The 16,820-nt window shown below is 48.7% G+C and overlaps 1 protein-coding gene across 1 annotated transcript; it reads left to right on the top strand.

Annotated features, from left to right (window-relative positions):
• The first annotated feature begins 466 nt into the window (after positions 1-466).
• Positions 467-6,556, top strand: LOC120658200 (la-related protein 1B-like). Its single transcript, XM_039936442.1, has 7 exons — positions 467-963; positions 1,080-1,875; positions 1,961-2,117; positions 2,200-2,290; positions 5,677-5,754; positions 5,847-5,918; positions 6,026-6,556. Exons 1-6 carry the CDS (start codon positions 595-597, stop codon positions 5,895-5,897), a joined length of 1,542 nt encoding a protein of 513 aa, XP_039792376.1. The 5' UTR covers positions 467-594; the 3' UTR covers positions 5,898-5,918; positions 6,026-6,556.
• Positions 6,557-16,820: the final 10,264 nt, after the last annotated feature.

Below are 16,820 nucleotides of genomic sequence, written 5' to 3'. Positions count from 1 at the left end.
CCCAGTTCACGCGCTGGACGGAAAGGGCGGCCAGCTTATTTCCATCGGGGGCACTGCCACGCGTTCAGCCATGGCCGTGCCCGTGCCTTGAGGTTACCAGTATGGCTGTATCGACTCCAAGAAGGCAAGAACCAATCGGTCACACGTTCTACTGACTACTGCGAACGTTCAACTTCAAACTTCTTCTTTTTTTACTTAAACTTGGCTCGTATTTTAGATTTTCCCGGAATTCGTCAATTTTATTTCTTTTCAGAAAATCAGTGAGCCTGTCAAGGTCGCGCCGTAGTAGCACGAGAGTACAGAGAGGGCTGGCATCTGGCAATGGCATGAAGCCATGAACGCACGCAAATCTCAAATCCACCGTCCTCGGCGCAACTTCCCGGAAATACCCCCGCCACTTCCGCTAATTTCCCACTTAACCTCCCACCGCCACACTGCTCTCTCCCCCGGCCCTCCCCCCAGTCCCCTCCCCTCCCCTCTCCTCTCCCTCGTCTCTCCTCCTGCCTGCCTCCTCGCCTTCCCCCATTCCCCCCGCAGCCGATTCGTCCGCGCCCCAAAACCCCCCACGCCGAATCCCCGTCGCATCGCCTCCCGATGTCGCCGGCAGCTGGTGGCGCCGCGCCCGCGCAAGCGGCGGCGGGGGCGGCGGCCGGCGCCGCCACGCCGGCGATCGCGGCGCCGTCGGAGCCCGGCCGCGCGCCGCCCCGCCGGGATCCGCCGGGCCAGCCGGAGGGGGCCGATCCAGCCAATGCGGCGGCGAGGAAGACGGTGTGGAACGTGCCGGCGCCGCCCCCCGCCGCCGCGACGGCGGGGGCGGCGGGGACGACCCCCGGCGGCGGCGGCGGCATCATCGGCGGGGACGCCTCGTGGCCGGCGCTCGCGGAGTCGGCGCGCGCGTGGCCCAAGTCGGCCTCGTCCGACTCCCTCAAGTCGCTCTCCGATGCCTCCGGCCTGTCACAGCAGGTACCGAATCTCGCGATCATGTTTATTTGTTTCGATGCGAGAACATCTAGGCGAATCTCTCCTGTTTGATCATCATGTTCTTTTGGGTCTGATGAATCTACTGATGCAACAACCAGGATGATTCCAGCGCTTCATCCGTGCCCCCACCTCATCTAGGTGGGGAGGTTAATCCGATCCCCACAGGCTCAAACCCTACCTCCACGCCTCCTCCAAATTCTACTGCTATGGCTTCTTCGCAGCGGAACGGCTCCACAACCCAGCCAAACCCAGCTCGGCGCGGTGGCAGCAATGGTGGAAATAATGGAGGTGGCAGCCGTGGAAATGGTAGCTATGGTGGCCGCAGGGCTGCCAATAGTAGTGGAGGTGACGGGAGAAGCGGTAGTGGCCGTGATGGTAACTGGAACGAGGGGAGCCTTGGTACTGGCAGCGGTTCTAACAGCACCAATAGCAATGGTTCCAGCAACTTGAGTGATAATGTCCCTGGTGGCGGTGCCGGTGGGAATGGCAATGAAAGCAGCAGAAATGCTCCTGGCAATAGCCACTGGAACAACAACATACGAGGTGTTGGTGTTAGCAGCAGTAACAGTACTGGTAGTGGTGATGGAAACAATAGAAATAGTGGTGGCAGCAGCAACCACTGGAACAATAATCCCCGAAACAGTAGTGGCAGTAGCAATGGCTCTGGAGGTCGTGGTGGTTACCGGGGTCGCCGTGACCATGAGAGAGGAGGTAATTTCTCGCCTAGGAACTTCCCTAGAGTTCCAGTAATGCCATATCAACAGCAGCAGCAGCAGCAGCAGCAGCAGCCACCTGGTGTCTACCAGCCTGGGGCCTTTCACCGGCCTCCACCGCCACATGCTTCTCATTTCATGGTGCCACAGCATTTTTATGTGCCACCATTTGCCTACTCCGGTGAGCCTGAAAACTCATCCTTCTATTTTCTATGAAGAACTTCACATATGTTTATTGTAATGTGGTTATTTTGGTGATAATGCAGCTGATGTGCAACCTTATCCTGTCTATCTCCCGCCAATGGAACAGTTTCAGAACATGCATCTTGTCCGGCCACCCATGCAGCCTGCATGGGTTCCTCCTCCCCAGGATCAGCCAAATCTTCAAGATGTTATTAGGACTCAGATAGAATTCTATTTTAGGTAGTGAATCTGCTTGGTTTCTCTCTGTGTGCTATTGCTGTTTCGTGATCTTAATTATTTGGTTCTACTCTTGTCTTGGTAGCACAAATAACCTATGCCATGACACATTCTTGAGGAGACATATGAATGATCAAGGATGGGTACCTATCGACCTCATCTTGGGGTTCAACCGGGTGAGTTGATCTTTTTTTTTAAAAAAAATCACTTCTTGCTTAGGTTTCATGGGTAGGATGTTCTGTTCCTAGTGATTTCCATAATTATTGCATTATCATGCTGAATTCCGATATCATGATATGCTGGTTCTGCTGGCTTTATATTATGATATGTGTACTTTTCAAATCCCAAAGCTGTTTTACTTGATCAGTACATAAGTTGGCTCCATATTTAGGTGCTTTATCACTGTAGTTAATTTTTATATGTTGTAAAGAGGCACATTTCCTCTTCCTAGTTCCTACATGATCCATTGCCCAACTAGTAGATTAGAGATATGATTCACAATGTGCAACAAAAAATGTGCTACACCTTAACAGAAGGCACTTCTTTTATGTATGGTGGCGTATTTCTTGATCTTTAGGTCATAAATAGTCTATGTGTCATGACAATAAAAGTTATCACAGATATAAATTTACCGCGTGCGGTAGTCTCCTCACTACCGAGCAGGGTTAACCTAACCGGTGGGAACCGGTCCGGTTTGACCGGTAACCGGTCAAACCGGTCCGGTCCGGTTCCGGTTCCGGCCGGTACCCAACCGGCCAAAATTCAAATTTTAAATTTGAATTCAAAAAATGAAAAATTCCCAAAAAATTCCTAAAAATACTTTAAGGTGTGATGAATCTAATGGTGTCAAATTTTCTCAAAAATTCATTCATTTAGTATAGTTTGTGGAAATTTAAAGTTAAATCAAAAAAGAAAAAGAAAAAAAATGGGCCGGCCCATGAAGGCCCACCGATCAAACCGGTCAAACCGGCCGGTAAACCGGTCAAACCGGTCGGTAAACCAGTCAAACCGGCCGGTAAACCAGTCAAACCGGCTGGTAAACCGGTTGCACGGGAGCTTTTGAATTTCAAACCGGTCAAACCGACCGGTAAACCGGTAAACCGGTCAAACTGGCCGGTAAACCGGTCGGAACCGGTTGCACGGGAAAATTTGAATTTATTTGAATTTGGATTTGAATTCAACCGGTTTCCACCGGTTACCGGCCTAACCGGTCCGGTAAACCGGTACCGGAGGGCGGCGGTAACCGGTTTCCGGTTGGGAAATAAAACCCTGCTACCGAGTACACGTTAGAGTCGAAAGGGTTCAGACTTAGTAGGACCAAGACCGAGTACATGATGTGCGATTTCAGCGCGACTAGGCATGAGGGGGGAGATGTTAGTCTAGATGGGCAAGTGGTGGTCCAAAAGGATACTTTTTGGTATTTAGGATCGGTGCTACAAAAGGATGGCGACATTGATGAAGATGTTAGACATAGAATTTCCGCTGACTGGTTGAAATGGCGGCAAGCTTCTGGCATCCTTTGTGACAAGAGGGTGCCACAAAAGCTAAAAGGCAAATTCTATAGGATAGCAATTCGTCCGGCGATGTTATACGGTGCTGAATGTTGGCCTACAAAAAGGCGACATGTCCAGCAACTGAGTGTAGCAGAGATGCGGATGTTGCGGTGGTTTTGCGGGCACACAAGGAGGGATAGAGTCCGGAACGAAGTTATTCGGGATAGGGTCGGGGTGGCACTAATTGAGAAGAAACTTATCCAGCATCAGCTAAGATGGTTTGGACATGTCCAACGAAGGCTTCCTGAGGCGCCGGTGCGTAATGGGGTTCTTGAGCGGGTCGATAATGTAAAGAGGGGTAGAGGTAGACTTAAATTGACGTGGGATGAGTCGGTTAAGAGAGACCTTAAGGATTGGAATATCTCTAAAGAGATAGCTTTGGATAGGAGCGCTTGGAGACTAGCTATCAATGTGCCTGAACTTTGAACTTATTTCTTTCGGGTTTCATCTCTAGCCTACCCCAACTTGCTTGGGAAAAAGACTATGTTGTTGTTGTTGGTAGTCTCCTCACTCACTTCCTGCAGTCTGAAGAGTTATAACAATAAAAGTTATAATAAGCTGCATGCTTAGTAGTTACTATCCTTGTTTTAGATACATATTTGTTTTTAGGTACTACTTCCTCTGTTCCAAATTGTAGGTCATTTTGTCAAATCTAGATACGTAGCTTTTGCTATGCATCTAGATAAACAGTTAAACACAATGTCTAGACTATACATCTAGATTGGCCAAAACGACCTACAATTTGGAACGGAGGGAATACCTAGTTTGCAATTTTGACCCTCTTCTAGTCTGATGTAAGGTTGCTGTGTCAATTCTGTTGCTTGTTGCCATAATGATTATTTTTCATTCATACGATATACCTGTAATAAACTAAGCAAGTCATCAAAATACATGACAATGAGGATATTGGATTGACCAGTGCAACTTGAATTTAACTTGTATAGCTGCGATCATTCGGTCTGTTCTGTTTTTCCTTTGCTCTACTCGTTTCGGTTTTTTATTTTTTCTCCTTGTATTAAGCAGATTGTAATTTAGGTGAGCTCTTTTCCCTTTTGACTTGTGAGTAAGCTACATTTATCTTTGCCTGCTGCACTTGTATACATTCAATACCATCCGCCCTTTCCACAGATTGCCATTAAACTTAGGCCTACAATACTTTTCTCCTTTCCTTTCTTATTTGCAAATTGTTCTACTTAATCTTCTAATAGTAACTGGAAGAATTGTTGAAGGTAAGGTTATTGACTTGATACTGTGGCTTTCAATCTAGTCTGAAATCTGTTGTTTACCCTTGCTTTGTGCTCTATTCACTGTAAAATCATGGTACATATTGTTTTCTATGAGCTGTTGCCTCATCTTGTGTCCAGGTATCATGGCATGCTTGTATATGTAATACATGCTCCAACTGAACAACTGACATTGTTAGAATGGAATAATGACTAATTCTGATATAGTGATATCTGCATAGTGTGATTGTGTGAAACAACCTGAAGTATTAAGTGGAAGTTAGGATATTGAAATGAAAAGGGTAATATCAATATGGCATAATGTTGAAAATATTTTGAGATGTCCAGCATGGTTTGCGAATTAACTTGCATGCAGTAATGAGGATTGAATGACAGAAACTTCCTTGCTCTGCTTTTAATTATTGTACTAGACAATTTCTGTTTGCTAACATTCAAGTTTCACACGCTAGAGATAAATAATCTTGAATATTTCTCAATAATGTTTGGTATTTTCATTATGTTGATTTGGGACTATATAATGAATCATATTTTTGAAAAGGCTCCTGCATGTTCAAGAAAAAAATTGAAAAGGGTTTGAAAAAATGTCTGCAGATTATGTTGAGCACATGCTCGTAAAGTTGTTTGATTTGCAAATGTTTGAAGTACTGTGGCAATCCAGTTTTTTGCTTTGGCATGGATTATTTAGATGAATACATACTATATAATGATCAGGATGCATTCTTCTAACAGTTATATTTACCATTTCTTTATTATGTTCTTTCTTAGATGAGGACATTTACAGGCTTGGTAGACACCAACTATATACTAGATGCTATTCGTGATTCTGAGTTACTGGAAGTGCAGGTTAGGCTACTGCTACATTTCCTTTATGTTTTATTTTTCATGGCTACAAAGATAATGAGCTCTGGCATGGATTGTTTTTATTCGTGCTACAGGGAAATAATGTCCGAAGGCGCAATGACTGGATGGAGTGGTTACTTCATTAAGGCTGTCCACTAGTGAATCAGGTTGCTTCTTCTACTATAGTCATTGGATTGATTTCATTCCATGTTCACACTATTATCATACCTACAAACTACTTTTTGATGAGAGTACTAGCTCGAATATTTGACAGGTTCAGATGCTGAAATGCAACTGCATGCGATCTTCAGGGAATCTGAATTGAAGTCTTGGTCCAGGTCACGGGCACTGGTTCCATGATGGATTAATGTACAGCAGGTCAACTGAAAGCCGAGAAGATTTTGTTTGTTTAGATCAGACGTGATGGCTTCACGTAAAGGCACATTTTGAAGGGGTTATTGAGAGGAAGACACCAATAACAGGAAATAAATTCCACAAAGTGAAAATCATTTTTCGGTCTGTATAGTTTTGTCGAAAAAGAGATGATCCTGCCTTCGCATCGTGGATGATAGGTCATGTTGAATGATTTTGGTGTTACCTGGGGTTTATTCGTGGGATCGCCCCTCATTTTTGGTTGCATGCACCTGACTTTGTTGATCTTGGGGGAACGATCCGGGCTGTTGCCATTGACATTATGTATGCTGTGGGAATATTTTTGTACTATGTTCTTGCTGGGCGTACGGAGTGATTGTCACTCTGTTGTTGTTGATTCCTAGGTGATCTCTCTTGTAAAATTTTTGCTGAACCCTGCCCGTGTCTAAGTGGGCTCTCTCTATTTTACCATGCGAGTAATGTTGTGATTGAAGGCCCTGAAGCGGGCCTCAGTTCATCAGTCATCGTAAAGCCGTGTTCGATCCCCGTTTTTAACGGAAGCACAGCAGCAAGAAAAATGGAGAGACCAAACGGAGCATCATTTATGGGATGTCCTGATTTAGTAGCGGATACAGGACACGTCCCTGCAAGCTTTTTCGCCAGATGTATTTATTGAACCTAATTCGTCCATAATTAGTCTGTATGATACTACAGTAAATATGGTAATTATAGATTAATTATGCTTATGTTGGTGGAAAGTACCTTAGGTGGGAGCGAGCTTGTTGACCTCCTCACGCCTTGTTCACCACGTGAGCCTCAACCAAACGACATCCCCCGCAGCCCGCTCCCAACTCCAGCCATACGATTCTCCTCCTGGACCGTGCTGGAGCTGAAGAACATGGGGGAGGGCGCCGTGCCGACCTGGGCGAGCTGGAAGCCTGGAACACGTGCTAGTTGTCAGCTGTGCAGAGCTGCAGCATGCTCAAAACAGGAACTCCTCGTTCCTGCTCGTAGCTGACGCCCGCCGGTGGAAGCGCCTACACATCCGTCTGCCGGGAGCACCACATCTCTTTTCTTTGGCAACACGATAGTTAAAAGGGAGGTTGAACTATAAAAGGAGGATCCTACGCATAGGATGAGAGAGAATTTTTGGATTTTGGTACTGCAACACTTTTATTGTTATTTGGTAATTGTTGTCTAATTATGGATTAATTAGACTTAAAATATTCATTTCGTCATTTACAGCTAAACTGTATAATTAGTTATTTTTTAACTGCATTTAATGCTCCATGCATGTGTCCGAAGATTCGATGTGATGGGTACTATATAAATTTTTTTGGGAACTAAACATGGCATTAGAAGAATTACTCGCATTCACTCCCACACAAAAAGTTTGTAACTCCCCAATCCTTTGAGCACCTGGGTTCGAGCAATACCATCCACCACTCCGCAGCTGGATGTAGGGCATTCAAGCCAGAACCAATATAAACCTCGAGTCATTTTGTGCTTTACCATATCCGGTCCGACGCACGATAACACCCGATCGAGTTGAATAGCAGTCAGCCATTTCCGGAGCCAACAATACATAATTATTTATATTTATGATGAAACATATTCCATGCCTATCACTATGAAATTTGATTGCGGATTAGCTTGATAGATCAAAATTGGTGGGAACTCAAAATTTGAAAATAGCAGAAAATAAAATTGAAAATTTTAAATTCGAAGAGATGAAGTTTTGGTGGGAGCTCATTTCCATGGGCAGGCCACGCCCTCACCCATCCCTAGAAATGCATTTGCAGGGCAATTTATCCCCCCGGCCTTGAAAATCAATTTGTAGGGTAGGTGAGGAATGAACTGTAACACCCAGGTGTTAATCACCACAATTAACACTAACCATGACCCTTAGATTAAGTTGACACGACCAAAACCTATACCAAAAATGTTTGCTGTCTGATTGAGCCGGACCGGTCTGACCGGTCGTGACCACCGGTCTGACCGGTTCAACCTGTTTCAACGGATTTGGGCCCCACAATATTTAAATCACACACACTCTCTCATCAGTTCATTCGGCGCCCCAGCTCTCCCTCACTCTCTCCCGTGCTCTCTCTCACCCCAAACCCTAGAACCCCAAAACCCTTCATCAAACTTGATTCCAAGGCCAAGGAAAGAAGCAAATTGGCGTAGGGGAGCTTCCTCTCCACGATTCCCTTCCTGGGGTGTTGTGGATTCAAGTTCTTCGCAGAGAAAAGGCTCATCTAAGGTACTCTAACTTGTGATGGCTCGATCTCTTATTCGAGATAGTTTGAGGTGATTTCCTCCGGTCAAGCACATCTATTTGCGTCTCTGAACTAGAGCCTAGATGGGTTTTGGAATTGGTGGGCGATTTTCGCCGCGCCAAGGTTTCCAGTGTTGATCTGTGTAGGACCGGTCTGACCGGTCGGATGGACCGGTTTGACTAGTGGTAGGGATCCAGATTATCCGGCCTGTGGTTCGGATCATCCAGAACTGTCTAGAGGCTAAAGTTACTATTAGGCCGGACCGGTCTGACCGGTCAGGTGTACCGGTCTGACCGGTGTGGCAGGGGCTGTGCAGGGTCAGTGTGGGATGGTTAATGTAAGTGGTAGAAATTATTTTCGGGTATGGGTTGGTTGTTAATTTATAATTCATGCATGCATTTCTCATACCATATGCATATGCACACGTGTAGTAGCCGTGGCAGAGGAGGTGGTGTACGAGGTGGTTGCGGAGCCACAAGAGCCGCTAGAGCAAGCCCAGTAGGAGGAGAGGCGTGAGGCCCCGGCCCAAGGCCCAGTTCACCCCAGTGCAGAGCAGCAACCCGAAGGCAAGCCCCGGTGCATAACCCAGTATTTTAAATTCATGAAACATATATATATATATATATATATATATATATATATATATATATATATATATATATATATATATAATTACTATTGTGCATTACGTTTTAGGAATTGTTTGAAACCTTAGTTGCATAATTCTGAAGTTCCCAGAGTCTTACACTAGAATGTGTAGGTCGATAGCTTTGCCATGCTAATAGGACTCGGTAGAAGTCGAGTAATTTCCGGTTACTCGTGAGATATAGAAATTATTATATTCTGATACTTGAGTATTAAAGTTCAATTGGAAGAAAGAGGGATGGGAGACCGGACGGGGAATGTGTATATCCGTCTGAGTAGATTAAGGACCGTTCCGTTGTCGGCTGTGCTGATCGGGGATTGAATTATACTAACCGCATGCCGGGAGTAGAAAGTAGTCGAAACCGGTAAGCCTAGTACTACCTCACTTCGAAAGTACATGACTTCTACCCACCCCTTAGGACATTCGAGTAGTCGCGGAGAATCGGAATGTATGTTTTTACTTTTTGTGGTCTCACGTTGAGCTCGGCTGACTATACGCAGGTGGGGCGGTTCTGTAGTTCGCGGCGGAGAGGAGAACGGTTGGTGCGTGTGGCCCGACGGGGCTTATGCGTGCCGTGTTGGTTAGGTCCACCTTGCAAAGTTAAATCAGATCGATTCGCCGTGTCTCGCGGTCATGGGAGCCTTGATCTCTTGGTTACATCGTAGCAAGGAAATGGAATAATATGAGATGAGATGCGGACTGATATTATCTAAATTAATGATTTGTTCACCATGATTGTGGTAGATTTGCAAACCATAGAGGAATAGTAGATTAATTACTTTAAATTGAAGCTAAAATTTGGAAAACAAGGAACACACCTGTAGATGCTTCTTTTCCGCAAAAACTAACCACTAGCCAAAAAGCTTTGCATGTCTAGATATGTGGGCTAAGTATACCCAATAGTCGGGTAAGTCTTGCTGAGTATTAGTATACTCAGGGTTTGTTACCACAATTATTTCAGGACATTCAGATGTTGACTTCTGTCCCTGCTGTGTTAAGTTCATCCACCGGAATACAAAGGGGTGGGAGGTGGTGGAGCGAGACCCTTAGGATTAGGGAGTCGGTGGAGTGCACACTGGAGGGCTGAGTGTGCACCCCAGTGTTTTGTGCAAGGCCGGTCTGACCGGTCCGTGGGACCGGTCTGACCGGTGATGTCGGCAGGGTAATGCCGACCGGTCCGACCGGTTGGGGTGAACCGGTCTGACCGGTCATGAAGAATCAGGACTGATGAAGAATAGTGTAGTGGTAGGATCTTTTCTATTCAAACGTTCAGCTGCATCTATTGTAAAGTGTTGTAAATTATACTCTCCTGTGTAAATTTGAACTCAGTTTGTAAAAGTAAATGTTCCAAGATCATATTGTGTATGTATTTTTAAGTAATCTGTCATGCTTGTACCATCTGCGCCCACCATCGCGTGGGAGTACCGGTGATATTTCGATCGGACCGTGGGATGCGAAAGGATCGCCAAATTAAGCCATTAAGTTAGTGCGCCTGATTTGTTCAAATGACGGCCATTACGCTTAATTAGAGTTTTAATTTGACTGTTCCGTCAATAGCTGGTATCAGAGTTGAAACGCACTGGGGGTGGTACGAGTATGACTAATTTTCAGAAATTAGAAATTAAAAATAAATTTCTGACTTAGGGAGAGAGTAATTTAGTAGAGTTAGTGGGGGTTTCTCGTAATAGCCCTATATAGTTTATGTTAGAGTCATAAATAGAGGGTTGGTTTTGGGTTGAGAGATTAATGCAGGACGTTCATGCATCATGTTAAGTGTATTCTCTTCCAGTTGCATTTGGATGATGACCTTGGATACTCATGCATCATAACATTCATTAATTTGAAAAGTGCATTTGGGAATTGGCTTGGGGGTTTATTATTTCAGACTTAGCGCTGAATTTCATTTCTGGGTAGTGACCGGTCTGCCCGGTCCTTGTTACCGGTCTGACCAGTTCCTCTACGTTGAGCCGGTACAATGCCATGCAGACCGGTCTGACTGATTGGTGGCACTGGTCTGGTCGGTTTTGGGTAGACAGAACACCTGACAATGAGTTTAAATATTGCATCTTCTGCAAATTCTTCTATGATTCGGATATTAGTTGCTGTCGTGATTAGTATTTTTGTGTAATCAAGATAATGTGACTAAACCAATCATGATTGAATGCTGAATGGCAGACGAGGGTGGTGGAGCGCCACCGCCGCCTCCTGACTTGGTTCAGGCCATTGCGGCTATGCTCACTGGGTGCGACAAGCAGACGACACTTCTTCGTCAGCTCGTGGAGCAGGGGGCAGCATCACGGCCAGGACACCACCACCCGCCACTTGTTCCTGGATACCAGGAGTTTCTGGGCACCCAACCGCCGTTTTTCCACAAGGCGGATGAGCCATTGGAGGCCGACAGCTGGCTCAAGACCATTGAGTTCGGGTCATTTTGATCCATGCCACTACAATTTCTTGAAGTTGGATTTCATGTTGAAATCCATGCCATTGAGTGGCATGATTTTGAACGTGACACCCAATTTCACGGAGTTGTGGTGGCACGAATCGAATTTTCCCTCAAAGTTCACCCTGTACATGTACAATGATGAAGATAAGACAGGGTTTGCCGCACAGCAGCTTAGAGGTCCCGCAAACACATGGTGGGACAATCATGTGGCCATGTTCCCTACTGGCACTCGGTTTACCTGGGCGGAGTTCAAGAAAGCTTTCAGGGCACATCATGTCCCAGCAGGGGTAATCAGAAGGAAGCTCACTGAGTTCTTGGCCCTAAAGCAGGGCAACAGCAACGTAATGCAATATGCCCAGATGTTCAACACCCTCTCTCAATACGCCGGGTATCACATGGATACAGATGTAAAGAAATAGGCTTGCTTCAGGCAGGGGCTTAGCAGCAAGCTCCAGGATCGCCTGGCAATGTTCAAGTTTAACACATTTAGTGAGCTGGTGAATGGAGCTATTGTTCAGGAGGACGCCCACCTAGCTCATAAAGCAAAAAAGAAAAGAAACGCACCTGCAGCGGGGTCCTCTAGCAGCAACCCCAGAGGTTCCGCCTCGTGCAAACTGGGCCACAGAGAGCCCCCTTCCAGCACCAGCCTGTGTCCAGGCCACTACAGCAGCAGTGGGGCTATAGGCCACTTCAGCACCCACAGCCACAGGGGGTAGCTAGCCCTCCTATTCCTCAGCAGCATGAGAAGAAGACTTGGGTGCAACAGCAGGGGATGCACCCAAATTTATATCCGTGCTATAATTGTGGGCAAGTTGGCCACTTTGCACGTGACTGTCCGATGCCACCCAAGCAAGGACAGCCATTAAGTCAACAGAATCAGAAGGGCAAGGTGGCTCACTTCAAGCCAGGACAAGTGCATTACACTACCCTTAAGGGTATTCCTGAGGGAGCTCCAGTGATGACGGGTACGTTTTCAGTTAACAAGCACCTTGTTACAGTATTGTTTGACTCTGGGGCGTCTCACACGTTTATTAGCAAGGAATGTGCAAGTAGACTTGGATTGGAAGTGGAAAGTATATCAAGGCCGTACCATATTCATTCACCTGGGGGGCATTTAATTACCAATCAACTTGTTAGGCAAGTACCCTTGCAGATATAGGGAAATTTTTTTGTCACACAGTGTAACATCCCGGATTTTTCCGGAATGTTATAAAGTTGAAAAATGTGAATTTCAAATTTTTTTTGTGTTGGTGCTGTAAATAATTCATCTAAGTAGGAATTCTACCTCTCTAAAAATCCTAGTAAATTAAAACTTTGATTTGAATTAAGGAATTATTTTTGCTAGTGTGAAAATATTTGGAGTTACTTGGATTTTATTGGCTCTACCTTGTTTACTCGAATTTGATTTGGGTTTGTTTTTCTTGCTTGAAAATTATGTGGAATTTAAATTGAGGTGTGCCCCTCAATTCAAATTCAAATGCTAACCATGTTGTGTGGGATTTAATTTGAAATGAGCCATTCAAATTGAATCCGTGACCCGTTCGTCGACCCATATCCAAACTCAAGACCTACCCTAACTCAAACCAACCCAGCACAACCAGCCCAGACCAATCCAGACCAGCTGCTGGCCTGCTAAGCCTGAACCAGCCCAGCACCACCAGTCCAACCCCGCCAGCCCAACGCCTGAACCCACACCAGCCTGGCCCAGCGTCCCATGCCAACCCGCTCGGCCCAGCTCGCGAGGGGGCCAGCCCAGCCTAGCACCGTGGCCACCTTTCCCTCTCACCTGTGTCACCGCCAGCCTGGACCCACCCGCCAGGGGGTCCTATTCCCCTTTCCCCTTCCCAGCGATGCCGCCTCTCACGCGCCGCTCCGCTTCGCTTTTCGCCAGCGCCGCGCGCGCCTTCCCTCTCCGCCCCCGCTTCGCGACAAATCGACGAAATGGCCGCCCGCGCTCTGCCCCGCCGCGCTTCCTTTTCTCGCTTTTGACCACCGCGCGCGCATCCGAGCCCCGCAGCCGCTGTGATGCCGCCACGCACCCCGGATGCCCGCGCCGAGCCGGCCCAGTCGATCTCCGACGTCCGTGCCCTCGGAACCCTAGCCGCGCCTCACCTATAAAGCCCAGGGATGCCCTCTTTTCCCCTAGCCGCCGCCGTTGCCTGGAATAGAAAGGAAGGGAGAGTGAGCCGTGAGGAGCAGGGGAGTCGTGGATAAGAAGAAGAGGGGGGAAGAGAAGAAGAAGCAGGGGAGAAGGAGGAGGATTCGGCCGCGCTGCCGAGCCCAGGGAGGAGGACATGCTGGCCGCCATCGTCGTCACTCGTCAAACAAAGGAGGAGAAGCCGCCGCCCAGGGACGCCGCCGCTGCGCCCAGGGCCGGGCGTGAGGAGGACATCGCCACCAGAGCCTCTTCACCATGCCTGCGCCCCGTACGCCATTGTCAACGCAGCAGCTCGGCACGGCATGGCTGCGACCTCGCCCGGCCTCACCTCATCACTGCGTCATTCTCGTCGTCCCCAACTCGAATCGGTAGGTCGCATTTCCTAGCCTCCGTTCCAGTCCCTGTGTGCTGCCGGCGACATGTCGATGAACCGTCCGTAGAAAGCCATAGCACCCTGGCCTATCTTTTCCGCTTGCAGGGACCCAACGCGCTGTGTTCCACCCTGCAGACCGCCGTCGTTTGTCCTCATGGCGTTGCACCACCGCCGTGGCCACGCCGTGGCCTTGCCATGGCCATGCCCGGCGCGCACGCTCGTGGAAACCGCCCAAGGTCGCCCTTTTTCCAACACCACGACACGCACACGCACAGCCATAGTGAAACCGAGCCTTGCCACGACCTCCTGGACATGAACACAGCCGCATCAAGTGCGACGTGGCCAGCTCTTTTGGGCATTTCATTGAACACCTTGCGGGCAGCCACCAGTCCAAGCCCATGCACACCTAGCGCGACGCCTATGGCGTGCTCGCTGCTCCACCGTCGCGTTCCAACTCCACCTCGACAACCCAGCCCTGCTCTGGCCCTCACCGCATCGCGGTGGACCGGGAACGCCTGCATTTTGCTCGTGAACGCGCACGAAAGCCTCACTGTGCCTCGACGTCAGTGCCACGGGCCCGGAATGCCGGACCCCGTGCGCACACGACTCGCTGCCATTAGATTCACCACGCAGCCGGCCTCACCATGTTCTGCCACCCTGCCAAACCCCGTGCACGCACCGGCCCTGCCTTTTCCTTGCCGTCGTTCGTGCTCGGCTCCGTCGACGCCTTCCGCACTGCCGTGCCACGCTCTGGTGTCCCAGGCGCACGCACGAGCGTGCATTCTTCTCCACGCAACCTCGCCGCGAGACGCGTCCCGCTGTGCCGTGTCCATGCCCGACGCGTGCGCACGCCTTGTTCTGCCCTTGCCATGCACACCCCCGCGTCGCGCTCGCGCGCACACACCCGACCTGCTGACCTGACCCAATCGCTGTACCGCTGCCTCGGCCTTGCCAAGGGCTCGCGCGCGCTTTTCGGTGTTGGCCTTCTGACGAACCGCGGTCCCGTCCCCGTGCCGCTGCCGCGGACCTAGTTCGCCCCCGTTGTCCCCGCTCTACCGCTACCTTGCCGCCGTGAAGCCCTGCCGGAGATCCCAGCCGAGCCATCGTCGCCCTCAAGGCCAGACCCTTGCCTCGCCCTCACCACGTGACGCGCGACCACCTCACCGCCTCTACCCCGCCTCGCCGACGACCCGCAACCGCTTCGTCGCCGCCACCGAAGCCCGGCGGACATGTCCGCCGCGGAAGGAAGCAGAGGATAAGATGAAGGAAGGGAGGAGACACTGACGGGTGTGCCAGCCCTGTCAGCCAGAGAAGAAAGAAGCAAAGAGAAAGAAAAGAGAAGGAGAAAGAAGGTTTGGGCCACCACTGCCCTATCAGCTCAGTTCGTCCGAGCCGACGCCGAGCCAGCCCATCACGTCTGAGCCACTGTCCGAGCCGGCCTGCAAGCCGCAGGCCGAGCCGCCCACCTGTGCGAGCCGAGCCTTGTTGGGCCGCCAGATCTCTTCCGGCCCAATAACCCTTTTTCCTTTTCCCCTTCTTCTGGTTTAACTTGACACGTGGGGCCCGCTTGTAAGTGTCTGATGTGAGGCTAACCAGCGGGACCCACTGACTTGCGGACTCCACTGACCGGTTGACTAGTCAACGGTCAACGTTGACTTGGTCAACACTGACGTCAGCAGGGCCCACAGCTGATGCAGCAGAGCTGACATTTCTGGTGATGTCATGATGACGTTATGCTGACGTCATCGTGCTGACGTGGCACGCTCTGGCGCTGCCACGTGTCACCTCTGTGTTTTTCCTTTATCGATAATCTTTTATTAATTCCAGAAAATGCTTTAATATTTGAAAAATCACAGTAATTCAACCAGAGCTCCGAAAAATATGAAACTAGTTTCATAATTCTTCTAAAAATATGATCTACGCGTTAGAATATGTTTTGTTGTGAGTTGGATCTCTTTTGAGCCTGTTTTGTGCATTCTTGCACTTTGGTCCTTGTATTTATATGTAATTACGATTAGGTCCTGATGTGGAGGAGTTGACCGACGTCCCGGACGACCAGAAGATCCAGAAGGACTACCTTGACACCCGGAGGACCCAGAAGGACGTACCGGACGACTAGAAGACGTCAAAGATCAAGGAAGACTACGAAGACCTATCAGGTTCACGCCCGTTCGCGATTGAATACCTATTAGGCATTGCTTGCTAGATACGCTACGCTCCCAAATTGAGTGTGATGAGATGAGCTTGCATGGCCATTTATTTACCGTATTCCTTGATTCCCATGCTTAGATGTGATTTGTTGTATGCTATTGCTACTATGAGTGAGATTTGGGGTATGGGGATTTATGATATGATAGTCCTTGCTTGCTGGAAGATGCCTTCACATATATGGGAGTTGGTGATTAGGTTACAGCGGGGGCGAGCGGACCCTCTTCTCTTATCTTCGGATCGAGAGCCGGGGATTGTGTGTTGGGCACGATCCTGTGAGCACCTGTAATGGGTGACGGGCACCTGTGGCGGGTGCTAGACCGTTCCTGTGGGAACATAGTAGAGGTGTAGTTTTGGAGGAGATACTTGTAATGGTTATTGATTGCAGACCGTGTTGACGGAATGCCAACTTGGATGAAGACGCTCGCCTCGGTTGGATGAAGGACTTGACTTTGTGGCCCTAGTGACGGAACTATGTCAAACGTGCACACCACTTATCCTTTATGAGGGGGGACCCAGCCCGAGCTAGCTATGCGCGGCACCATTACTGCAGGAGGATAGTGTTTTAGTGTCAGGGGGAGAGGGAA

The sequence above is a fragment of the Panicum virgatum genome, chromosome 2N (assembly GCF_016808335.1).
Source record: "Panicum virgatum strain AP13 chromosome 2N, P.virgatum_v5, whole genome shotgun sequence".
NCBI classification, from domain to species: domain Eukaryota; kingdom Viridiplantae; phylum Streptophyta; class Magnoliopsida; order Poales; family Poaceae; genus Panicum; species Panicum virgatum.
The sequence above is the reverse complement of the archived record's forward strand: the minus strand, read 5'-3'. Positions and strand labels throughout refer to the sequence as shown.